Source organism: Danio rerio, chromosome 3, assembly GCF_049306965.1.
Source record: "Danio rerio strain Tuebingen ecotype United States chromosome 3, GRCz12tu, whole genome shotgun sequence".
Taxonomy (NCBI): domain Eukaryota; kingdom Metazoa; phylum Chordata; class Actinopteri; order Cypriniformes; family Danionidae; genus Danio; species Danio rerio.
This window is the reverse complement of record NC_133178.1, coordinates 23,011,388-23,037,981: the sequence shown is the minus strand read 5'-3', so window position 1 is coordinate 23,037,981 and position 26,594 is coordinate 23,011,388. Positions and strand designations below refer to the sequence as shown.

General features: G+C 36.9%; 1 protein-coding gene across 4 annotated transcripts; it reads right to left on the bottom strand.

The window, feature by feature from the left end:
• Positions 1–478: 478 nt before the first annotated feature.
• On the bottom strand, positions 479–20,631 carry pdgfbb (platelet-derived growth factor beta polypeptide b). 4 transcript variants are annotated; one of them, XM_021473583.3, is made up of 7 exons: positions 19,773–20,631; positions 12,307–12,403; positions 10,280–10,342; positions 8,712–8,905; positions 5,951–6,845; positions 3,766–3,912; positions 479–1,451 (listed from the first exon to the last, which is right to left on the bottom strand). In XM_021473583.3, exons 1-6 carry the CDS (start codon positions 19,839–19,841, stop codon positions 3,779–3,781), a joined length of 1,452 nt encoding a protein of 483 aa, XP_021329258.1. In that variant the 5' UTR covers positions 19,842–20,631; the 3' UTR covers positions 479–1,451; positions 3,766–3,778. The 4 variants fall into 4 exon arrangements, with proteins under 4 accessions (XP_021329258.1, XP_021329267.1, XP_021329269.1 ...); XM_021473592.3 differs by having other exon boundaries at positions 479–1,447; XM_021473594.3 differs by having other exon boundaries at positions 3,766–3,909.
• Between the last annotated feature and the right edge of the window lie 5,963 nt (positions 20,632–26,594).

Genomic DNA, 26,594 nt, shown 5'->3' with positions numbered 1-26,594 from the left:
TCTGAACAGGCCTTAAAAGTGTGCTGAATATAGACAAGGTCAAATCCAATCATGAACAAGGCAGAAAATATAAAAAGTTGCAAAAGCGTTAACTGCAAAACAGACACTTTCTGATATACTGTAGCTAGATATTTCAGTGAAATAGCAAAGAAAACAAGTAAAACACACCATTAATAGTCCTTAAGGACATTTTTTTTCTTAGTTTTGTGATCATTTCAGCTGTGTAATGCAACCAGCATACATCTTACAGGTAATATACTTGAAATCTAAAATAGACTAAACGACAACAACAACAACAAAAGGTTACAGTAAAGTCCAAAATGTTTCTGAAAATTGCTCTAAATGCATCTGTCAAATGAAACCGGTTTGCATTTTTCCTTCACTGAAAATAGTAGAAATTAACTATTAAAAGCTAATAAATATACTTAAAACTTAAACATGAAAAATAATAAAAATGAGACAATGAACAACACCTTAATGGTTAGTGTTTCAATTTTATTCTATGTATAAAAAAGTGCAAATTCTGCACAATCTGCAATGTTTAGTAAAGATCCAAAACAGATCATCTGTACATGAACATAAAAAAATCCACATTTTGGTCTTCGTTGTGAGAGCTTTGTAAGATGAAATGCCGGGCTTGCTGTGAACAGAATAGATTTACAAAAGAATAAATAATATTAACGAATAAAACTTTTACTGCTTTGTGTTATAAAGTAGCACCTTTACACTCTTAGAGGTATGAGGAATTAATTGAGACAAAAACGCATTTCCTTGCTTTATCCTGCATGAACTTCCAGTGTTAAGAATTGCTTCAAAAATAGCAAATGATACTGCAAACAACTTAAATCCAAGGTAGTTTATGTTTTTGACCGGGATATATATTAAAATGCAAAGCTGTCCATACTTTTTCCGTCTCTGTTTTAGAAAAGAGCAGATAGTTTGAGGAGATTTCATTTTGATAATACTTGATCAGGGGGAAATATTCATTTACCAGCTGAAAATGAAAATGGCAACCACTTTTTGAAGTGATTCAAAGAGAAAGGTTTGTCTTTTAACGTAAATAATTATGCAAAATGTAGTCTTTTCAGATCGTTCAATCCCACCTTTTTACAATCTCTATTCTGCATAGGTTGTCACTGCATCATAATCCCACGATATTTCTCTCAGTTCCTTTATCCAGTGTTAAAAGGTGATTCATTCTTCTCTTGCTTTGAACTTCCTGCTGATTCACCGTTTTATTCTTGAAGCTAGAAGAATCCTTTAACAATCCTCCATCTTTTCCCTCATGACTTTAAGCAGAAGTAGATCAGCAGGGTGTGAGAGGTGAGAATGGCTTTGGCTGCGGGTGTTTTGTGAAAAGTGATTAGTGCCATAACTCTTATTGTCCCTGGACACACTGATTACATAAATAAGATATGTGTGTGTGAGATTGCATCCCTCTGAACATCTATCTGAGAGAGAACAAAGGAAAGAGACTTAGTTAGCAGAATGTACTGAATATCATTATCATTATATTTGAGACATTTTATGTATTATTAGTTAGATGCTTTTACCAATGTATGAACAGCTTGAAACAAAAAAGACTTTCTAGGTGGTTTATGTAAGCCTATAGGCTGACTTTTATTTGAAGATAATTTTACTAGGACAATCAAAATGATGTGACATTTACACACACTCCAATATACCTTCCTTTTCATTCAATGACATAAAATAAATGCTTATTTTCCAGATAATTGAAACCAAAAGTGCTATTCTTTTCTAAAACATCTATTTATCAAGGATATAAGATTAATGTTAATTTTAATTTACAGAGTCATCTATAAACAGCTAAATTTAGTAAACATTTGGATCTTAATCTTGTTCTACATGTCCATTGTTAGTATATTGGTGCAAAAAATGTAATCAAAGATTGAAAAAAAAACATCACTGAAGTATTTCAGGGCATTGAATCATTTATGTGATTTAATGAGTAACACGAAGGCAAAAATAAGCAATAAGTTGGTGTCTGCACTTAATGGCCATCACTAATAACAAAGACTTCTAATTTCACTCATTGTTCTCCTATACAGCAGAATGAACCAGCAATTGCTCTGGCACATGTTTTACATGAATGGATATCCTTCCAGCCATAACTCGGTACTGAGTACAACCCATAGTGCTGGGAAACACCCATTCACTTTCCCATTCACACACTATGGACAAATTAGTTTATCCAATTAACCTATGGCTGCATTCCAGTCCACTTTTAGACACGCATTAGCAAACTTCCCTTTATATTATCCCTCGGAGGAATCCCCGTCACCATTTTGATGTACGTTAATTAGTGCGTTCATTAGTTTGGTTGAATTGCACTAGAGTTTACCCTCTTGGTGCCGTTTGTTTGGGCTGGTGTGAATGATGCAATCACACTCGAGTGCTCACTAAAAGCAGATCTAAAAAGCGTACCGAGACCGTACCAGGGCTTTATCAACAATTTTAAACAGAGAGAGTGGAGGGATTACCTAATGAATCGTTGGCAAGATTACCATGTCGCAGTTTAGCTAAATTAATTCATGCCTCTTGCTGAAGTGACTTGTGATGCGCCTTTTTTAAAACATTGTTGGCCATTCTCGAAATCTTTAGTTTGTCTAAAGTGATGTATACAAACTTTATACTGTAGTATACTATGACCAGAGATACAATTAGCCAGCGCAGTCATCCCTCCAAAGTAAAAAGCGACATTTTGTGTCTGCCAGTTTGTTTACTTGCCATTTTCCTGCACGTTAATTATGGCCAATCAAAAAGCAGTTTAGAAAATACATTCAATAACATCTGGCCAATGAGTGATGTGGATTTTGTCACATGGCTGTATTTTGGTTCTTTTCAACTAGTTTGGACCAAAGCATCAGTGTGGTGTGAAAAGGACATAAAACATTAGGAAAATGCTACAATCTATCATTTGCTGCCATTGGTCCAGACCAAATGAACCGAACCACAGATGTGTAAGCACCCTAAATGAAAAAAGGAAGCTTACATAGACATCGATTTTGACAGAGGGAGCGAGTCAGCTTTATATGTCAACTGCAGTTTCTATACTGTATGTCCCAGAATACAATGGGATTGTGAAGTCACAACAGTGTAGTTCAGCGTAGTCAGGGGCAGACTTAACCAATAAGCGAAGTAAGCAGCCGCTTAGGGCCCCATGGAGTTAGAGGGTCACGACCAATGCCAAGAAGCCTATGTTAATCATTGAGATTTTAACATTATTACTTATTTTAAAAACTGAGAGCCCCCGTAATGTAACGTTCCTTCCATACTGCACATGCATGGGGTGTGAGCACTTCACAGACACTGCCAGTCTGCCATCAATCAGAGTAAAGCTGAGGTAAAGGTAGGTAGAGTGTGCAAAAGTGAGAATTTTGAGAACATTTTGGGGGGAAAGTAGAAATAAGACAGACAAAGAAACGCAGCTACCTCCACGATCCTGATTTCTGTTTAGGTCCCCAAATCACTAAGTCCACCCCTGAGTGTAGTAGCCATTGACGTACATCCTAGGGAATTCGACGTAGGGAAGTTAGCAGGTGAAGGGCATACAAAAATGGACTGAAATGCAGCCTATATCGCATATTTTTGAGGAAACTGAGTACCCACATTAACACAGGGAGAATTTACTAATTCCACACAGAAAGGCCTCCTGGGACTTGAACCTGTTGCTGTGAGCCAACCTTGCTAACTACTTAGCCACCATGTTAAGTCTAGAAACAGTACATTTAGACGATACCTCACCTTTTTGTTTGTGTTACATTAGCAGAGCTCTCATGGCAGATTTGCTGATGCGATTGCGCTGTTTTCTCCTCTTTTTCGGGGGTTGAGGAGGTGGTCTGGGTGGTTTGTGTGGAGGTTGATGATGCAGAGGAGGAGATGTTGTTCCTGCTTGCAACATAAATAACAATTTTAGCGTGATCATGCAGTGTTGTGTGATATTGTTCAGCTGTTATTAAATACAATCACATTTGTCTTATTAATACACACATTAAAGAGTTATCCATTTGCTACACGCCAACTTAACAGCACAAGTTGGTGTAGGCGTAAGTGTTACTTCCTCTTCCTGTTGTGCATGTTTTATTCAAATACATATGACAGACACTGGCTATTGATAGAGTCAAACTGAACTTGGTCCAAGTGTGCCCCGATGTGCTCATTCTTAAAACACCACTTACGTCAAGTGGGTAATTACAACTGACAAAAGCACAGCTGAGAATGAGCAGAGGAATTTCCCTCTTCAACCTGTTCATAATGTAAGAAAATTGACCTTTTTTCTACATACTTTAGAAAATGTGGCATATGTTTCTGACATGTGGATAAAACATGAGACAAGATAACTCACAAGGTACATTAATTAAACAACAAAAATAAAACTGTCAACTATTTGCAAAAAAATGGCAATGCTATCTAAGAGGAATGTGTAACTTTTAACTAAGGACCCTATCATGCACCCGCACAATAAGGCGCAAGACGTATTTTTAGACCAACGCTAATCCCTCAATGCACCACGTTATTTAAATAGTAAATCCATCTGCGCCACTTTGTGGACTCATGGGTGTGCCGATCTATAAAGGAGGTGTGTTAAGGCACATTGCTATCCTGAGAAACTGAAATAGACTGCGCAATTGACCAGATGACAGCTGGTGTAAAGTCCAGTGCAGAGCACATTAGTTGTTTAATACACCCAGTATGCACAGCAACACAAATATCTTTACAAATGAAAAAGAATTAAAGGATTAAAATATTACAAAAAAATATATATTTTCCACATAAAAATAAAAGGGATGCACAGTTGCGCAGTGGGTATGATGTTTGCTTTACGGCAAGAAGGTCGCTGGTTCGAGCCTCGGCTGGGTCAGTTGGCGTTTCTGTGTGAAGTTTGCATGTTCTGCCCATGTTCACGTGGGTTTCCTTCGGGTGCTCCGGTTTCCCCCATAGTCCAAAGACATGCGCTGTAGGTGAATTGGGTAAGCTAAATTGCCAATAGTGAATAAGTGTGTATGGATGTTTCGCAGTGATGGGTTGTGGCTGCAAGGGCATCTGCTGCATAAAAACATATGCTGGATAATTCTGCTGTGGCGACGCCTAATAAAGGGACTAAGCCGAATAGAAAATGAATATATAAATATAAAAACCACTGTCTCCATGCCTTCTTCATCTCGAGGGGGCTTTTACAGTTTATGACAGTTTGCATTTGTATAATGTTATTATTAATATCAGTATTATTTATCATATGCATATTTATATTTGTTTTAATTAAAACAAGTTTAGATTTGTCCATCGGTTTTGGAGACGTATGCATCACCATATGGGGCATAAGAATAGGACATGTGTTTGTATATAACTCAGTTTTTAACACACTTCGTTATTATTGGTTATTTATTAATTTTCTGGAAATTAAAACTGAATTTAGAAATAGTTTTGAAACAAATCTTTGCACTTAACAAACGAAATTAACTATATAGGCTAATGGATTTTTTCAGTGGAGCGAGTTTCCACAGTTTCATCAATCCACGAAAGTAAAAGAGTAAAGTTAAGAGTTAAAGTAAAGCAAAAAGTCAGTGAAGAGGCAGAATGGAGGAGTGTCGTTCTTTATCCTCGCTGCATATGGTCTGTTTAACTGTTTTCTCGCTAGTAAAGCATTCAGTTTTTCCACTTACAAAGTCTACCATGTAAAAAGCAAATGTGACATGGTGTGATGCAACTGACTCTTAAAGGGAATAGGAGATTATAAACTAGTATATAAACCAAAATCATAGACTGAAGATTACGACAAAAAGCCAGTAAAACTCTCCTTACCCACTTTCTCCTATTATCGTCAGCTTAAACACCCTAACATCACTATGGACAATTTAATATTAATAATTTTTACCAGACAAAGACAAAACATGCAATAATGGAGGACCTTATGTTATCGGTGTCTTACCTGTCCGTTGTGTGGTTGTATAGGTGTGTTGTTGTTGTTTGTGATGGAGCTGCTGCAGTTTCTTATCTGGCTGTACATTGGTCTGTTGCACTTTGAGGTGAGGTTTGTGTTTCTCTTCATCCATGAGTTTGTGCAGAAGCAGAAGGTCTTCCGCCTCGTCCACCTTGACCTTCTCCACATCTGTAGTCTCACCTCTTAACTTCTTAACACTCTCCTCAACAGACACAAACACATCTCCTCGATTCAGATTGGCTGTTTCTGTGGCGTTGGAGTATGTCCGATTCATCGTTCGCAACTGTTCATTTAGTTGCGTTAGGTTTGACTGGTGCTTAAAAGTCTGATTGGTGGTTTCTGACACACCATTGTTAAATTCAGAAGTCTGATTTGTTATATTGCGGTTAGTGTAATTTTGTGATTCAATCTGCGTAATGTTGCGCAATGAAGTATCAGTTTCTTCTTGCTCAGTATGATTGGGAATAGGAGCCATCGTTCCCTGTGTTGATGTGTCATTCGTGGTACTGTGTTTTCTTACATCCACAGGGTGACGATGATGGCTTTTACCCCCTCCATATTGCGTTTCATTTCGAGTCCAGGCATCGCGGCCAAAATGGACAGTGTCTGGTGATTCAGAGAACCTGTCTTGGGGCAGCCAGCTGTGGCTGAGCAGGTCCTCCAGGTTTAGCCTCTGGTTGTGTTTGAGTTCATCCCTGCGATGGAGATCCTCTTTGGGTCGACTTTTCTCTGAACGATCACGTGCGTCTAGTTTCTGGCTGGATGACTTTCGGCGATGTGCGGGGCGAGGAGCAGGTTGACAACGACACTCTACATGATCCAGGACAGAGACCACTGCCTTATCATAGAGCGGACGCTTTTTCACGTACTGTATCTTCATCACCTGATGAAGAAGAGGAGAGGATATCAAAATGAAAAAACAAGGACCGACACATAATCATGAATATATGATGATTAATAGGGGTTTTAAAAAAACAATGTCACAATTTATTTTGGAACTTGATTACCCGCGATTTAAATTATATTATCTGATTCTAGAAATCAAGTACTTTTATTCATATTTTAATGTTACTTTAATATTTATTTAATGATTATGTTAATATAAGAAAAAAGAATTCTATGTGATAAATGAGTTAAAAGTAATCTAAAAGCAGTCACAGTATATTACACACAATATCTACTCTAATAGATTACTTTACGAACTCTAATTTTTGTCATGGAAATTTGTGATCAGCAGTAGACTACAGATTCAAACTTACCTACCCAGCATAATATAGCACAAAGCAGAAATACAAGTACCATGTACAGTAAGATCTGCTGCAGTTCAAACCAAACGTCAGAATGGGGAAGAAAGGTGATTTAAGTGATTTTAAAAGTGACATAGTTGTTGGTGGCAGATGGACTGGTCGAAGTATTTCAGAAACTGCTGATCTACTGGGATTTTCAAGCACATACATCTCTAGGGTTTACAGAGAATGGTCTGAAAAAGTAAGAATATCCAGTGAGCGGCATTTCTGTGGGTGCAAATGCCTTGTTGATGCCAGGGGTCAGAGGAGAATGGCCAGACTGGTTTAAGCTGACAAAAAGGCAACAGTAACTCAAATAACCACTCATTACAACCAAGGCATGCAGAAGAGCATCTCTGAATGCACAACACATCAAAAATTAAGGCCGGTGGGCTACAGCAGCAGAAGACCATACAGGGTGTCCACTCCTGTCAGCTAAGAACAGGAAACTAAGGCTACAATTCACACAGGCTGAACGAAATTGGACAATGGAAGATTGGAAAAATGTTGCCTGGTTTGATGAGTCTCGATTTCTGCTGTGACATTTGGATGGTAGGCTCAGAATTTGGCTTCAATAACATAAAAGCATGAATCCATCCTGCCTTGTATCAACGGTTGTGGCTGGTGGTGGTGGTGTAATATGGTGGTGTGCGGGATATTTTTTGGCACACTTTGAGCCCATTAGTACCAATTAAGCATCATGTCAACACCGCAGCCATCCTGAGTATTGTTGCTGACCATGTCCATCCCTTTATGACTACAGTATAGCCATATTCCGTTGGCTACTTCCAGCAGGATAACGCATCAAGTCATAAAGTGTGAATTATCTCAGACTGGTTTCTTGAACATAAAAAGGAGTTCACTGTACTCAAATGGCCTCCACAGTCACCAGATCCCAATCCAATAATGCACCTTTAGGATGTGGTGGAACGGGATATTCGCAACATAGATGTGCAAGTGACAAATCTGCAGGAACTGTGAGATGCTATCATGTCAATATGGAGCAAAATCTCTAAGGAATATTTCCAGTTTCTTGTTGAATCTACGGAGGATTAAAGAAGTTCTGAAGACAAAAAGGGGTCCAACCTAGTACTAGTAAGGTGTACCTAATAATGTGGCCAGTGAGTGTATTTTGTATACAGTCAGGATCAGAGTGCAAGCATCTCTGCATTTTTAACAAATGTATTTTTTTCAACTACTTTTTAACTGTTGATCATATGTTTTTAAATTAAAGGCAAAATTTGTCTGATGCATTATGAAAGTATCAAATCCTTTATTAAACTAAATCATGACATGAACCCATTGTTCATTCATTCATTCATTCATTTTCTTTTCGGCTTAGTCCATTTAGTGATCTGGGGATCTATACGCAATACGCTCAGCGGAATGAACCGCCGACATGAACTCATAGTAACCCACCTTAAAAGCCTGCACCTAAATAGAGTATGTGTATGTGTGTGTACCTGTAGGTATCTTGTGTGTGTGAGTACAGGAACACACTGCAGGGTCTTGGTGTTACAACAGCCTGAGCAACGCTGCACCTCCACGCACGGAGGCCACAACAGGAAATCTGCATTGCTACGGTCCAACATGGAGCGCGTGACCTCTATGACCTCAGTCCTGACCTTACAGATGGCTTGCTGAGCAGGCTGAGCGTCTGCAGACAAACACAGAAACACACAGACAGATAAACAATATGAACGACAAAACTATGAGAGGGACTGAATGTATATAGAAGCTCAGCGGTCAGTAATAGCAAAATGAAAGATTCCTTCGGCTTAGTCCCTTTATACATAAGGGGTCGCCACAGTGGAATGAACCACCAACTTACTCAGCATATGTTTTACGCAGTGGATGCCCTTTCAGCTGCAACCCATCTCTGGGAAACACCCATACACATTCACATTCACACACATGCACTACAATTTAGTTTTTCATTTTTCATTTTTCATTTTCATTTTCTTACTACAATTTAGTTTATTCAGTTCACCTGTACTGCATGACTTTGGACTGTGGGGGAAACCGAAACACCTAGAGGAAAACCATGCCAACACAGGGAGAACATGCAAACTCCACACAGAAATGCCAACTGGCCCAGCCGAGGCTTGAACCAGCAACCTTCTTGCTGTGAGGCGACAGTACTAACCATTGAGCTACCGTGTCACCCCATTTCTATTCATTTTCATTTAATTTCTTTCCTTAATAGATCATCACTCATTTTCTCTCTCCTGGTTTGCTCTTCTCTCCACCTTGTTCCACTCAGTCTCTCAGAACAGATACAGTACTAAAAAATGTCTTATTCCAGAAAGTGCTTGTTCAGCATGCATAAGCAGTAACACAATTGTGCTTGTGTGCGTTCTTCAGATTCTCTCCAAAATCGTGATTACTGTATCTGGGAATAATGATGATCTGACAGATTTGCTGACTTTGACATTGTTATTATGATGAGTAGGAACTGAAAGTTGAACTCATAACCTCACACACAATCCTTAGTCAATAAAATACATCATAAAAGTGCTTTAAATAAATTGTAATTTATGCACCGTTAGTCTATCAAACACACCTTTGAGGGGAATAAACCTACAAATGGCACATATTTATTGTGGTTTGTGTACATTGAATGGATAAATCTCCGAAAATGATAATTACCTCATAGATTACCTCATGTGTTTTTGAACCATTATGGGTTTTTCATTCTGTTGAACACAAAAGATGATATTTTGAAGAATGTTCTGGCACTAATCAACTCCATAGTAGTGAAACAAAATTACTATGGAAGTCAAAGTGTGCCAGCAACCATCATTTTTCAAAACATCTTCAGCATTCAAAAGAAGAAAGAAACTCAAATTGGTTTTGAACAAGTGAGTAAATGATGGCTGTGTTTTAATTTTTGGGTGAACTATCCCTTTAACCTGTTATAAACCTAAGTGATTTTGCACTCAGAAATAACTTCAAATAATAGCAGCTTTATAAAGTTGAATAAGCAAATATTACAGAAACAATTGAGAGAATAAAAGAGAAGTGAACTGACCTAGAAGACTGCGCGGCAGACGGTTGCTGGAGTCATTGTCATGATGGCTGTCAGGCTCGACCTCTGGAAAACAAAATCACAGCAACTTTCAAACACCACTCAGTGAAATAATAGTGAAAATACATGAAATCGGCAAAGTACAATGTCAGACCCTTGTGGAAAAATACAACACCACACACTGGTCAACATAAGAAATTACATCAAAGTGAACTGGCTTCTCAAACAAGATAAAATGTGGGGCAGAACTTCATTTTGCAGTGAAGATGTTAGGATGGTTGTAGTTTTACTATGGTTTTTTTAATCCTGACACCAAGTTTTGCTAAAGATGAGCGGAAAGTTATTTTATTAAAGATCATGAAAGCACTTGAATTACAAAACAAACACACACACAATAGCCAATAAATGATTTTATGCTGACTTTGTGATGCTCTTTTTGACAGTCTGCAAGGTTTTACACATATACAGTTAAGTGTACAGTGCTATAATATATGACGTCAAATAAAGCTCTAGGTAAGAGTGTCTGCTTAAATGTAAATGAGGATGGTATACATAGTTAGTTCAAAGTCAAAAAGGAGCTTTGTAATGTGCATTCAAAAGGCAGTCTCTTTGGGTTGATGTAGCCCAGGGTTATAATTAACATTTTTATTAAAGGGCAATATTTGCCTTCAGGAATGTCAGAGGTATTTTGAAACTTTTTCAAAACACATTACAAATGAGCTACATATTCAACAGCATTATCTCTAAAACATCAAATATGTTTATTTGCAAAGCACTAAAGTGTCTAGAGAGTCAGTGAATCTATAAATTAGACAATGAACAGTAGCTGGTTATGTGTCAGATAGAAAACAAAGGGGTCATTTTCATTTTTGTTGTTGCTTTTTATATATTGTTATTTTATTTATTTTTCTTTGACAAAATTTCAGTTTCTATAAAATGTCTTCTCAATATAGCTCACGGATCATTTATTATACTTTGTTATAATTGCCTTTTTTTTTGTAGGGGTTGGTAGAAACAAAAGCAAGTTGTTTTCTTTTGTTTTCTCTTTGTCTCTCCTGGTCTGCAGCATGTAAAAGATGACAACACACTGTTAAATCTAGCACAACATGGCTTTAATAGGTGTTGTTTGAATCCAAAATGTTGAGGGAGTTCAGAAACGATGCTTATTTATATAAAATACCTTCCTTTGGAGGATACTTGACAGATGTTTTTCATGCTCGAAAATGTAACATTAAAGACGTTTTCAGTGACATTTACATTTAGTCATTTAGCAGATGCTTTTGTCCAAAGCAACATACAAATTGAGGAGTCATAATAATAACCCTTTAATACCTTGGCCATTTTAGCACTTTATAAGTCATTTTCTGCCAAGGGGGCTAGGGATAAATATAGTGTATAAAAGATTCTTAAGAAGACAAATCTTTATCATTTTATCACAAAATATTTTTTTCTTATTTTATAACTGAAGAATATTTTGAATTTCCAAAAAACGTCTTAGGAATTTTCTTATTATTTATGGTAATATTGTTCCTAAGACAAAACATTTCACTTTCTTAAAAATAATGCTCTTTAAAATCATTTTAAATAACTCCTTAAAGGGTTGAAACTAAAAATTTTCAAGACTGAAAATTCTGTTCATTTACTCACCCTTTACGTAAACAACCTGCTTGAGTTATTTTTTTCTGTTGAAAAAAAAAAGTGATTTGAACAATGTTGGAAACCTGTAACCATTGACTTCCACTATGTATGCAGAGGTTTCCAACATTTTTCAAAATAGCATCTTTTGTGTTCAACAGAAAAAGGAAACTCATAAGTTTGGACCCACTTGAGGGTGAGTAAATGCTTTTAAGGACCAATTTTAAGATCTTGAATTTCTTTTGAAGAATTGCACTTATTGCAAAAAATTCTTACTAACTTCTCAGGATTAATAATCAAATGGTTTCTCCAAAATATGCGGTACAGTAAATAAAGAATGCATGGTGCATAAGATCTACAACATGTGACAAATTCAGAGCTACCTATGGATTTACCTATGGATTCAGAGAAGAGCAGAAACTGCAGGTCTTGAATTGAAGACACAGATCCAGCCTTCACCAACTCAACCACAGCGGCCGGCAGAGGATCAGCCTGCAAGAGAGAGGGACAAAAGAAAAGCAAACATTCACTACAATCAAATACATGTTTGTTCATATGGTTTAAAGTAGTTCAATTCAAAAGGTTGGGATCAGTAAGATAGTCCTAAGTAATTACTCTGTCAGTAAATATGCATTAAATTATCAAAAAAGGCAACAAAGACTTTCTGTTTTTCAAACTGCTGTTATTAGTCCTTATTAATCAAACAATCTTAAATTAAAAAAAAAAAAAAACAAGCTAAAAATCTCTTATTTGGTGGAATTTAACGGGTAGAGCATGATGGGTAATGCAGTTTGACTTCCGCAGTATTTTTTGTTCGTACACTGTAAAAAAATTAGTTTTAGTGCATTATGGGATGCTGATCTCTGCTCTGTCGACTTTTGAGGTTGAAAATTCAACTCTACAGTTTAAGTAAGTGACTTTTATTGACATTTTAGTACTTATTTGAAATAATATAATGTATAACAAATAATATAGAGAGAAATAAGTCTGTAAAATAACAGAAAATGTACTGGCAGTTTACTACAAGGCATCACGGTTGTGCAGTGGGTAGCACAATCGCCTCACAACAAGAAAGGTTGCTGGTTCGAAGCCCCGGCAGGGTCATTTCTGTGTGGAGTTTGCATGTTCCCGTGTTCGTGTGCAGCAATCCCTGATTAATAAAGGGACTAAGCCGAAAAGAAAATGAAGGAAAGAATGAGTTTACTACAAGGTGTTTGTACCGTAATATACAACACCAACCCAGACAATCTATCACTTTAAACTTTCAAAATTGTTCAAAAAAATTTTAACTTTTTTTATCTTTTCAAGGTTGAAAGTTGTTGGAAGAAATATTAACGTCCCATAATGCAACTTAAAAGTATAAATAAATATGGAAAAATAAAAACATGAATCACAAAAAAACTGAAATCTGCTCATTTATGGCTTTTTTTTACTGTGTAGGATAGATGTCAATGGCTGTTTTTTTCCCAGTGTATGTTCTTGAGAATTTTGTGTTGAACAGAAGAAAGAAATTCATAAAAAAAAGTTGAGAACCGCTTGAGTTTTTCCTTGTGGAGCCGAAATGATATAATGCACACATACAAAAGCACGTGACTGTGTTGTGTGTTGGAGTGTGTGACAGTGAAACAGAGCACTATGGATGCTGGTTTGTCTCAGGGTGTCAATGCAGGTCTTGGGGACACAATGGCCCTGTTCATCTAGCATGTCCAGACAGGGGCCACTGACCCTCGTCTCCACCGTCTCATCTGGCAGCATTTATGCAGGACACAGGAAAGAGGTTAAGGAGGAAATGGGGGATGGAGAGACGGAGAAAAGGTGAGTTTGAGGAGGAGATGGATGAGGGAGGCTGCCGGAAGGATGGAGTATTTCACTAATCACCGCGATAAGGGAAATCGGCCACATTACTGGCTGCTGATTCAGATGGATTGGCTTGGGCAGAACAAACGCAGGAATACGAGCGTGCCAGGAGTTAAGAGGCATCCTAACTTTGCCACACCTCCTGCAAAGGAATTAATATTAAATAGAAATATATGAATGGTGAATCACTTGTGTATTTTACACTCTTGGGAGCAGCACAACAATCTTGTTTTGACGAAATGCATAAAAATTTGTGAATCAGAGTTTTCCATCTTTAGTTTCTGTGTAACATTCTTAAGCACTCTCTCATCTGGAAAAAAGCAGCAACAGATCCTGTTTACACGCATAGCATGAAGATCACGAGAAGATCATGAGAAGGTTCCTATTTACACCTGCCTTTTATATGTCTTTTCTGACTTCTTTGAGTGTATTAGGACTATGGGTATGTGTACTGTATGTATGTTTTTATCTGATCTTTTAATTTTTGATTATCTAATAAGGTCAAGTAAGCATGCACAACATACAATGTAAAAAATGCATTATATACTTTACTAATTAAATAGAGTAAACATACTGCCTTAAAAGCAACAAATTGACTTTACATAAAGTGGGTAAACACGTTGCAACTTGCATTGTAAAATATTTGCTTTTAAATTTACAGTCAATTATTCATTCATTCAATTACTTGTCGGCTTAATCCCTTTATTAATCCGGGGTCGCCACAGCGGAATGAACCGACAACTTATCCAGCAAGTTTTTACGCAGCGAATGCCCTTTCAGCCGCAACCCATCTCTGGGAAACAACCACACACGCATTCACACACACAGTCATACACTACAGACAATTTAGCTTACCCAATTCACCTGTACTGCATGTCTTTGGACTGGGGAAACCGGAGCACCCGGAGGAAACCCACGCGAAGGCAGGGAGAACATGCAAACTCCACACAGAAATGCCAACTGAGCCAAAGTTCGAACCAGTGACCTTCTTGCTGTGAGGCGACAGCACTACCTAGTCTCGCCCTTACAGCACACTGTCTCGCCCTTACAGTAAATTACTGGCTAATAATTGCATTGCAGTAAGGTACTGTATGTACATTCAAAGTTAATTATTGTGACGTACTTCAATATGACAATCATTCTGTCAATATTTTTAAATATAAAAAAGTACCTGTACTAGCATAAAAGTTAATGTGTATAAATTTCTAAGTTGAATAAAACACTAATAGTGTCTGAAATCCTATAACTAACACGTAAAAGATATAGGCAGTTTCACAGTAATCAGAATGCCTGCCTTAATCTCACAATAAAATTCTGCATGCGTAAAATGTACCGTTACATTTTGTAAAGTGAGACTAATGTTATGTGAAAAATTACAGTAAAGTGAAATTCAGGGAATTTATTATAGTGTGGAACTGTTAAGTTAAGTAAATTTTTATATATGCAGTTAATTTACTTGACTTTAAGCAATTGGTTTACTCACTTTTTTAAAGTAAAGTCAACTAATCATTTTTATGTTGTAGAAGACAAAAAAATTACAGCAAATCATAACTAGCATGTGTGTGTGTGTGTGTGTGTGTGTGTGTGTGTGTGTGTGTGTGTGTGTGTGTGTGTGTGTGTGTGTGTGTTTGTTTCATCAAATTTTCATTGAGCTTACAATTTTGTAGACAATATTTATACCTCTCTCTTTGGTACGCTTCAACAGCACACTAGTAAGTGTGAAGAGAGCAAATGCTTTCTGTTTGAACAGATTCAATCACATCAGCAATTAAAGCTGCAAAACCAAACTAACTGAATGTGCTTTAAGTGGACAAAGGTTTGCAAGCTCAAAACATTTTGGACGCCATTACATTACATTATAACAACCCTATGATTCATAAACCTTTATAAAAGGTCACACATACACTCTAGATTGCTTTATGGCTACTCAGTGTAAATATATTCTGTAGCATCACACTTACACAAAAAAAACACAATGAACATAAAGACACCAGATGGTCGACCAAAAACCCACACAATGAAGAATAGAATAGAATAGAATAGAATAGAATAGAATAGAATAGAATAGAATAGAATAGAATAGAATAGAATAGAATAGAATAGAATAGAATAGAATAGAATAGAATAGAATAGGACAGGACAGGACAGGACAGGACAGGACAGGACAGAAAGGATATTTGTATTTCTCATATAGGCCTTCCAAGTACAGTATATTTCAAAAACATTTACACAACACCATTTTCAACTGAAATTGGAAAATATTTTAGGCACTTTGGTACTTAGCAGTGACCTTTTGGGGCCTGACAATGCAAAAAAGTAAAAAAAAAAAAAAAAAAACAGGTTTAAGGTTTTAAGTTGGTTTCTAAGTACAACCCCCCACCCACACACACAAAAAACACAATCATGTCCATGTAAATAAAAAATAATTTTGGGAAAAACAGCAAGTACTTGACAAATAATCAACAATGGTAATTTATCGATTCTTACGTGTGCTGGCACATAGTGGTTTTGCATTTGTAAGTGTGGTTGCTGAGAAAGTATCCTAAATGACTCTCTCATTTATGTATTTTCTTTGTCTGAAACATTTCTTCTAAACAAATGATTGACATCTGTATTTTTATTTTTTAATAATATAATAGCTCTCGAATCATGTGGTCTGTTTACAAGTCTGGTTTTGTTTGAAACTAGACATTGGTTATTCTAAACAAATGATTAAAATCTTTATTTTGTTACATAATATATTAAACTGACAAAGCTTTCAGCCTTAAGCACAGTTTGAGACAGAACTCTGATCTCTGAATAAACAAAAATTCTGAAAGAAAAGTGACTTTTCAAAAAGATAAAAGCAATAAACAGGACAATTTCTTCTTATTGGGAAAGGTCTGCAAGCAAGAACTCAAACTCGGGATGTCTGAGGAGAAATTTAAATATATGTCACCACACTATCGGCATCAACAATTAAGAAGAAATGTAATCAAGTTTTTCATTTGATCTAGCTACTGGCTATAAGATATTTTTCCTAATGTACATTAGCAATGTTCCTAATGTAGAAAAGTCAACATGTTTACTCTGAAGTGGACGTTTTTAGTTATATTTATTATATTTTCTATATGTAAAATAAAAAATGTAAAAATAAAAATGAATGAATTGCAGCATTTTGCATATTCTTTTACCAAAACAAACCAACACACTGATGTGTGATGGTTGTTTGTTGCTTGATCACCAATGCTGAACCGCACAACCCCTGAGCTCTCTCCCAATATCATCAGAGAGCGAAGGATTCTGGGATTGTGGAGGAGTGATGGAATGCACAGCCCATGTTGGGGAGTAATGATACATAATTACACATCTGCTGACAATGCTCTCTCTCTCACTCACACACACAAACATGCCCATATCTATTGACACATTCAAATGTGCACAACTATCAGTTTGTGTAGCTGCAAAAAAAAGGACAGCATGTCTGATTGTTTACCTTTTTATCTGTCAATGAAAACATATAATCGACTGAATGTGCAATACTACGTCTATTTTTTACCTAACAGGATTTTTCCATCCAAGTCGCACATCATAAAAAGATGAAAAATGATGTTCTTACATCGGGGAACTCCCAAAAAAATACATCTTAAAGCTGAGAGGGATCATAATCACAGCTTTTGAATAAGATTTGATCTTCCGTTTCCTTTCGAACAAAGAATTATACTCATTTTAAGCATTAAAATTTAAACACATCCTTCCATGCACTAGAGGATCTGCATGTTTCAGAGACGATAGATAACGATCCAATCTCTTATGATGTGTCACAATCTCTGACTTCTAAATAATAGGTTGAGGGTCCTGCGGGGTCACAGAAATGTCATATTTTGATTAAGTGCCTCATGCAACACAACTGTGATGGTCAGAGGAAGGGCAAACAGATTAAAGCTTGCAGACTCTGGGTGCTAAATGTCAACAATCATTAAATTACAAGCTTCTGGAGCCTTCAGGCATCAGCTCACAGAATCATTCGATTCAAGAGCCTATGAAGAATCCTTCATACGGCTTTATATGTGTGATTTATGATTTTGTGGGATGCCAGTGGTTACACCAGAAGACTACAGTAGACAATCGTGTGGCAATAGAAATATTCACAGGAGCTTTGATGCACTAGGAAGAAAAACCCATCCTATGTACACACAGATGCTCTCAAACGACTGACAAAATAATGGTTTCACCAGAAATAAAGACAGTAAAAAATAAAAAATGTCATTTTAATTCTGCATGCTGTTGATTCTAGCATGAAATACAAAATAAATCGTTTTACAGACTCTTCATGCATCTTTAAAATCAAGTGTTCCACCATATTCAGTATATAGAAGTCACTCAATTTGAAAGGATTTCTACATGCCAACAATGTCCTAAAAACATATTAAGGATTTTTCCAGGAATTCTAGCATTTAGATGACAGTGCTGTCAAAAAGATGCTGTTCTATGCATGATAGCCATTAGCTGGGAATGCCACTTTGTAAAGAAACAGAAAGCATCTGCACACAATCTGTCCTGTAGTCAGCCATCGTAGCTTTGATTGTAATGCATCTCAAATGTTTGTAGACAGAACATAAAATATATGCACATCGTGACGCCTTTTTCACAATATTGCATTTTGTTTTTTACACAGAGTGAGTACCATTTCTAAAAACTTGTACTCTAAAACTAAACTTTGCACATTCAGATGTCTGCGTTTTCAGAGAATGGTGTTGTGTAAACACTTCCTAAGCCTGGGTTTACACAAGTGCATTTTCATTTTAAAACACTCAGTCAGACTTGTGTTATGATTTTGTTTTAAAACTATGTGGCATCTCTGTTCACACTATACAACCTAAAGCAGTGGTTCTCAAACTGTGGTACGTGTACCAGGGGTACGCAGGCTTCCTTCTAGTGGTACGCGGAGGAATGAAATATGTCATGTACATGATACACACATTTACACACAAAATTTATCAAAAATTATGTATATAATATGTCATATATGACATAAAGCCTATATTTCTGATGGAATTTGCCACATTTTTTTTAACTGTGCAGAGTTGTAGCTGCTTTACTGGGCATAATGCGCTACTGTATTTCAATACTGCTCATTTTGGTGGTACTTGGAGAGACAATTTTTTTTTGAGGTGGTACTTGATGAAAAACGTTTGAGAACCACTGGCCTAAAGCACATGATACCTGACCATTCATGCACACTTGGCACTGTGCATATGTTCCCAGCTTCCATACTTGCATATAAGTGAGTCTTGATTAAACTGACTACAATATGCAGTTATACAGAAGACTGGTCAGTGAGTGATTTTGCATAGCTACATCTTCATTTAATCTGTCTATATTGAAAGGGAACCACATTTCCAAACTAAAATGTGATCTTCAGTGTTTTCAAAACACTCCATTTTGGTCAAAGATTGCAAAGTAGCGTGGGCACCAGGTGTAACTGTAACAAAACTGATGAAAACAGTCCAGAATATCCCACTCAGAGCTGTTTTCTGAGGTTGTGGATTCAAATGAATTAAATTAATACAATTCAGTATCTTGATTAAACCAACCATTTTTCAGGAGACCTTAAATGATCACCAGAAGCTATCATTTAATTGGACAATAGCAATTAACTTCAAAGTTTCACCTAAAAAAATATTTAAATGTTGTATGGAAGGAAAAATCCACCTACAGATGACCTGACTGTAAGTAAATGAACAAATAATATTTACTTTTAGATGAGCCTCCCCTGTAATTACTACTTCATAGTCAAAGATTATTTATAGACTCCTATAAATAATTATCTTCTGCATGCATTTTTCTTCTTTTCTTTTGCCATTCACTTTTATATTAAACAAAAATGGAGGAAATTATAACAGATAATCGTTTGTTTTAGGTTAACTAAATCAACTGTGCATTCAACCCAACAGGAAGCACTGACTGAACCCTCCCTGATTGTAAGTTGAGATTGATCAGAAAGTTGATGACTGATTCTTACCTCCGCACTGCCAAACCGCAGACACGCCGCCGCAAGTACCGCGAGAAGAAGCGGAATCCGCGACCTCATCTTGCTGCCGTGCCGCTGCGGGGCTCCGCGGGACAGCGCGCATTTAGAGGGAGAGAGAGACGCGCACGAGACGCTCAGCACCGGGGCTCCACTTAACGCGAGCAAATATCGGCTTAATTAAACTGCACTTTGAGTCCCTCAGCGGCTCTGCAGGCTCGACATTCCTCTCAGTGCGCAAACATTCAAATTGCCCTCCACGGCAGAATGAGTCTCTTTTCTGAGGAGCAAGTGGCCCATTTGAAGTCCTTTGTAAGCAGTTTGCGGATTAAAGTGAAGAGTCTTTTTTCCCAAGCCAAACACAAAAATCCTGGATTCCTCAGCTGGCGGAGTTTATTTACATGGTCCAGTCCAATAAAGACGACTAGTACTGTGATATTAGGCCTATCTAATAACAGTCATCTAACATACCTGTTTAATTATGACAGGTCGTTCAATTTACATAGAGTCTTACAAGTCAAACAGGGCTTTATTTATATTTATATAATTTTTTCGTATAATAATAAAGTACAGTGCGCGTGCGGTCCTTTAGGTTTACAAAATTCTCTTCAGCTATAAACTCCACTTCACCGTTGATAAAGTTGCCTTTAAAAAAGTTGTATACTAAAAGGTCTTTCCAGTCCAAGATGCTCCACGTGTGAACGAGGGTGCCTTCGTCTTCGCATTGTCTGTAATAAAATCGACATTAATGTTAAGATAAATATAACTCCTGGGGTTGCAGTTTTCCTTATCAGTGTCCAGCGCGTGCGCAGCCCCGCGTGGTCTGTCTGTGCGGGGTTGATTATGGGACTGTGGCTCTGAGGAGGATTTCAGGGGTCTGTATGTGGACTCTTATCTTGCCCTCCCCTTAAAGGCAGGGCTGCAGTCACTGAGACACACAGAGAGAGAGAGAGACAGAGAGAGAGAGAGAGAGAGAGAGAGAGAGAGAGAGAGAGAGAGAGAGAGAGAGAGGATGGGAGGCGGGTGAGGAGGTGCTGAAGACAGAATGTGGATGCCTGGAATTTACATTAATGGTAGAAACATCTTGTGCACGAGAACAAACATCACTTTATTATTATTAATAAAGTTCTTATTAGTAAAGTTCCAAATATAGCATACAATTTTCATACTTTTCACTCTTAAGTTTTTTTTCCTTTGACAGGTCATTTTTCTGTAAAACATAAATGGACATATTTGCAAAATATTCTTGTTCACTCAAAAAATAAGTCATTGGATAAAATTAATTTTATTTCCATCCAATAAATTAGTTTAGCACCAACATAAATAAACTGTTTAATTGACTGCAATTGAGTTGGTCCAACATGACTTTATCAAATAAAAGAACAAATGTGTATTTTTATTGAACTCATCCTCAAAGGTCTGATAATATTATGTATGTCTGTTATGTGTCGTAAATTTCTCTTTCGAAGTTTTATTGAAAGTTATCCTAAATTAACTAAAAGAGCCATTTTATCACATATTTATTGAGTTACATATACATTTGATTAAGACTGATTTCAGAACTCATTGAGCAGAGCAAGAAAATGCATTTTTGCTAATTGAGCTGCCAAAACCCAAAGCATGGGTGCTTCAGCAGGCGGTAATCTCAAAACTCAGAGCATCAAACTCTTCTAAATCTTCAAACTAAAGTGAAGATTAAACTCCAACAAGTCTTTCTATTAACTTTAATCACCCAAAGATTACTTTTATTGTTAACATGTCCCTATCTTAATTCAAAGACCATGCAAAGCATGCTGGGAACTACAAACCCCCTAACCAAGTAGTTGGACCAATACAATTCCTTCATGTTGTCCCAACACAAGACACTTAATTTAATGGTTTACAAGTTTAAGTGGACTGAATATAAAACAAATTAATTGGCCAAAGAAATGACTAGAATTAAGTAATTTCGGCTCATTTTAAACAAGTAGCTTAATCAAGCAACAGTAATCATTTTTTGAGTGTTCCTATGGTTAAAATGTTTAATTATTTCACAGAACATAATAGTTATACTGAAAGTAGGCATGCAGAAAGATTTTATTTGTCATTTATTCTGTATTATGTCTCATATAGCCTATTAACACATTAGTCAACATTTGACGTGGATCAAAAAAGTCAATGAAAGTTGTGCACATGGCAAGAACAGATTCTGGTATTGTTGAATATACATTTTGGTTTAAAGAAAACATTTGTGATCTGATTTGAACATTTGGGTTCTGATCCACAAATGTTTACTAGTATGTGTTTCTATCAATCCCAGCGCTGCTGCTTATTCTTTCTTACACTGTAAAACCCAACAGCCAACTTTATCAAAAGAAATGAGTGTAGTCAATTCAAAATTGACAAAGTTAATTCTACTCCTTTGAACATAGTTTTGAACTCAGTGTTGAAGTTAATGAGTTAATTAAATACCTTATTACTTTAACTTTAATGGAGTAAGTTCACAGTACTCGGATACTGTAGATTAGTGTTTTTTTTTACTTAAATGGTTTGTAGCAGTTGGTTTCCTCAAACGGGATGAGTTGCCTCATTGGGTTTTAGAGAACTCAGTTGGTTTGAGTTCTCTTCATTTATTGGGTTTTACTGTGCTCAAATAGTTTCGTTTACTCAAATGGAGTAAGTTTCTTCAAATGATTTGAGTTACCTTAACTTTTTGGGCTTTACATGTTTTACTTGATATGTCAACATTTAGAAATTTGCATAAGGGGGGGAATACAACATATAAAGTTCAAACTATGCACAAAGTATGAATAAACAGTGATTATATAACAGTGCATAAGTTAATGTTTCATTAGCATAAAATGAATGGGAGGCCGGCTAACAAGCGGACTAGCATTCATTCACATTTAAATGTAATTTTTTTTTATAGCATTGCTTTTGGCGATGCAGTCAAAAGCTGTGTCGAAATACCAGAATTCTTAAAAAAAGCTATTATAAACCTATGACATTTAAGATTTGCACAATGGGTGTTCGAGTTATGAAACCAAGAAGCCTGGAGTCTAAAGTAAAGGTGACAGGAATAGCAATTACATAATGAATTAATGCTAATCTTAGCACATTAGTTTGATGAGTACATTATAAAGACCATTATCACGATATATAAAGACAACTGGGGCGGCATGGTGGGCGATTTACTTTTCCAGGATTTTATAATCTACTTTTCTGTTTTGGAGGGAGTGTTTTTTCACAGCAATGTCTTATTTTGGTTGCCTGGGGAAGATTTCATCAGGTATTATGTAAAAGGACCATCTTTTTTAGTCTAAAGAAAGTTTTGAATTTAAAACAACCCTTTTCTTGTTGTTCTGATGGAAAATGTTCCATCAGTGTTAAATGTTCATTATAGTACTAATAATACCATAGTATTAATAATAATTCACTAGTACTATTAATAAAATCCTGGATCAAATACTGTATCTCAAGGTCAGGATGTTAAAGTGTGCTGCTGTTTTTGCATGAAGGCCTAAAACACTTTTGACCATTTTTATGTGAAATTATCCCTTAAAGAATACAACAAAAAATCATTTTACCAACTAAACAGAACTTTGCCTTTAAAGTATTTTAAAAGTATTAATTTTCATCAATGATCATTATTTTTTTAAATGCGGATTTATTGTAGATTCAAACACTGTAAATACTATACAGTTTCAATGTGTTATGCAATGTTTTATAAGGTTAAAAGACTTTTAATTCTATTGTAATTGCACAGATTTACCACCAAAATAGCACTTTTAGCAGCTGCTCTCAACTTATGCTTAATATTATTGCATATTTAAGGCATTTCCTCTTAAAAGTTGTCAGTAAACCAAGTTTATGAGCAAAGTCTCCTAGAAAAATGTGTGGGCAGCTGCCAGTGGCTTCACACAAAAGAGCAGTGTGGTCAGACATCCCGATGAGCCCTGCCAGAGAGAATTATGACTGACACGCGTGTGTGAGCAGATATGATCTGTCTTATTAGGAAAAGGACAAGTCGAGAGGTCGAGCGAGAACAAGGCCAACTGGACAACCTCTCGCAACTAATCCAATATCTCATTTATCTCTCTGCTCCCTTTCCCTAGTTCATCTTTTTATTCTCGATTCATTTCGTGCTGTAACTCCCACACTCCTGCCATTTCTTTGTCTCCCGCTTCCTCTCTCCTTTTCCACCTCCTCCCTCTCATCCTTTCATCCTTTTGATATTGCACCATTCCTCTTTTGCTTTCATCTGTATTATGTGCCCATTTGTTCAAATCCGTTCATGATTATGCTCTTCGCTTTGTGCGCACGCCGAGCTTTAAAACGGCATTTTTCTGTCAATGACGTTTGAAACTGCACTATGTTTGCTTATTTTTCACATGATTTTACATTTACCAGGTGACAAACATGCAGGTTAAAAAAAGGTAACTTTACCTTTAAGTTTGATAAAGAAAATAAAACATCTACACTGTAAAAAGTCATTATTTACTTTACAGATATTCTTAACTGCTTTGGCTCAATTCTCGATAGAAATTTTTGATTTTCAAAACAATAAGTTTAAGGGGTGACACGGGGGCGCAGTAGGTAGTGCTGTCGCTTCACAGCAAGAAGGTCATTGGTTCGAGCCTCAGCTGGTTCTCTTGGCGTTTCTGTATGGAGTTTGCATGTTCTCCCCGCATTCGCGTGGGTTTCCTCTGGGGGCTTTAGTTTCCCCCACAGTCCAAAGACATGCAGTACAGGTAAATTGGGTAGGCTAAATTGTCCGTAGTGTACGAGTGTGAACGTGTGTATGGATGTTTCCCAGAGATGGGTTGCAGCTGGAAGGGCATAAAACATATGCTGAATAAGTTAGCGGTTCATTCCGCTGTGGCATCCTGGATTAATAAAGGAACTAAGCCAAAAATAAAATAAAGATGAACAATAAGTTTAGATATATGAACAATTAGCTTATTGTTCACTTCAGATTGTCATTTCTTAATGATTTAAGCAGATTGTCATTTCTTATTGATTTAAGCAAATTGCAAATGCTTTGGCACATGTGCAAACAGTAAGTACAATTTTCTGTAGTTTGAAAAAAAACTAATTGCATATGGCTTGTTGATCAAACCCAGCCTGATCTCACGAGAAAACGTAAGTATTTTACGTTTTGCCAGTTTAGTGACTAATTCGTACAAATTCATACGAGTTTTTATTTTAAAAAGGTGGCGTGGCACCCAACCCCACCCCTAACCCCAACCGTCATTGGGGGATAAACAAATCGTACTAAATTGTACGAATTAGATTGTACGAATTCATACAAATTAGCCACTAAATGAAAAAGTTACGAATTTCCGTGAGATTGTGTTTTGTTAAACCTGATAAGTCGACTCTCATTTAAACTCATTCAAACTCTTCACAACTTTTCGATCATTTTTCATTGAGTAAGCCATCACACTCAAAACAATTTAATTTATTATCAAACACATGTATACACACATCTTAAAACCATAAATATCTAATATTGATATTGTTTGTAATATCTGCTACATCACCTCTAATTTCAACACAATTTGTATCATCACCAATCAAGTTTGCAGATAGATAAATTGCCACCATAGTCAAGCTCTTAGCAAGCCGTACTCTCTCCTTAGCAATCCCTATATCTGTCATTAGCCAGAAATAGGTCGGGGGAGATCATCGAGATCTAACTGAGCTCAAACTCCCCTCTAGCCCTGTTAACAGGAGGGAGCCCAAGGATCGAGGATCTCATAAGCTCTGGGCTCTCTCCCGGGACAGCATGCCAAACAAGCTTACAGTTTTTCTCAGTCGCTTTGGTGCATTTCTCATACACTATTTACATTTGCACAACAGTTCATGCATTTCTCAAAACATTTAGACACTTGTGCACATCATAATAGCAGTTTTTCATTCTTTCCAACAAATTTGGACATCAATTGCTTCCATATAACTCTCTACTGTTTTATAACATTATCATTTGCTTATGTCATGTCAGTTAAAATGAACTAAACTTGTGAATGCTGAATAGTCATTCCATATAAAACTAACAGTCCTCATTTCATTACTTGAGTCTTTACATACAAAAATGTTGAGTCTTCTGCAAACCTTCATTGAAAGTTGAGTTTTTTGTCATTACAAGTTGTTTCACATGTGGCACGGTGGCTCAGTGGTTAGCACGGTTGCCCCACAGCAAAAAGGTCAATGGTTCGAGTCCCGAATTAGCCTCTTGGCCTTTCTGCGAGAAGTTTGCATGTTCTCCCCGCGTGGTGGTGTGGGTTTTCTCTGGGTGCTCCGGTTTCCCCCACAGTCCAAAGACATGTGTTATAAGTGAATTAGATTAACTAAATTGGCCATAGTGTATGTGAATGTATGGATGTTTCCAAGTACTGGGTTGTGCTTGGAAGTGCATCAGCTGTGTAAAGCATATGCCAGAATAGTTGGTGGTTCATTCCACTGTGGCGATCCCTAATAAATAAGGGACTAAGCTGAAGGAAAATGAATAAAGTTGTTCCACATGGCAAGAGTAGTGCTAATGTCGGTGAGAAATGCATCCAGATCTTTCCAGATTATTTAACATCATAATCACGGCGAATGTTCTCACTGTGATGTCATAAGCATTTTCGCTACTGGACAGGATGCAGTACACGAGTAACAGCAGGACTCAATGGACCGGATAAAGACCGGAGTGGAGCGCTATTGTTCAGAAGCGCAGAGCCATTACAGCACAAAGCCAGCTGTTGGGGCTTATGGGTGTGTGTTCACTCGCGGAGTGAAGTGTGGCAGATCAATTAGAAACAGAACACAGGACTCGATCTAATCCAGTGAACA

Bases quoted from the DNA above. Each gene is read 5' to 3' on its own strand.
- pdgfbb (XM_021473583.3), bottom strand. From the start codon at position 19,841: ATGAGGTCGCGGATTCCGCTTCTTCTCGCGGTACTTGCGGCGGCGTGT. The intron at 12,404-19,772 runs GTAAGAATCAGT...TCTCTCTTGCAG, and splicing joins TGCGGTTTGGCAGTGCGGAG to GCTGATCCTCTGCCGGCCGC. The intron at 10,343-12,306 runs GTAAATCCATAG...TTTGTTTTCCAG, and splicing joins GCTCTTCTCTGAATCCATAG to AGGTCGAGCCTGACAGCCAT.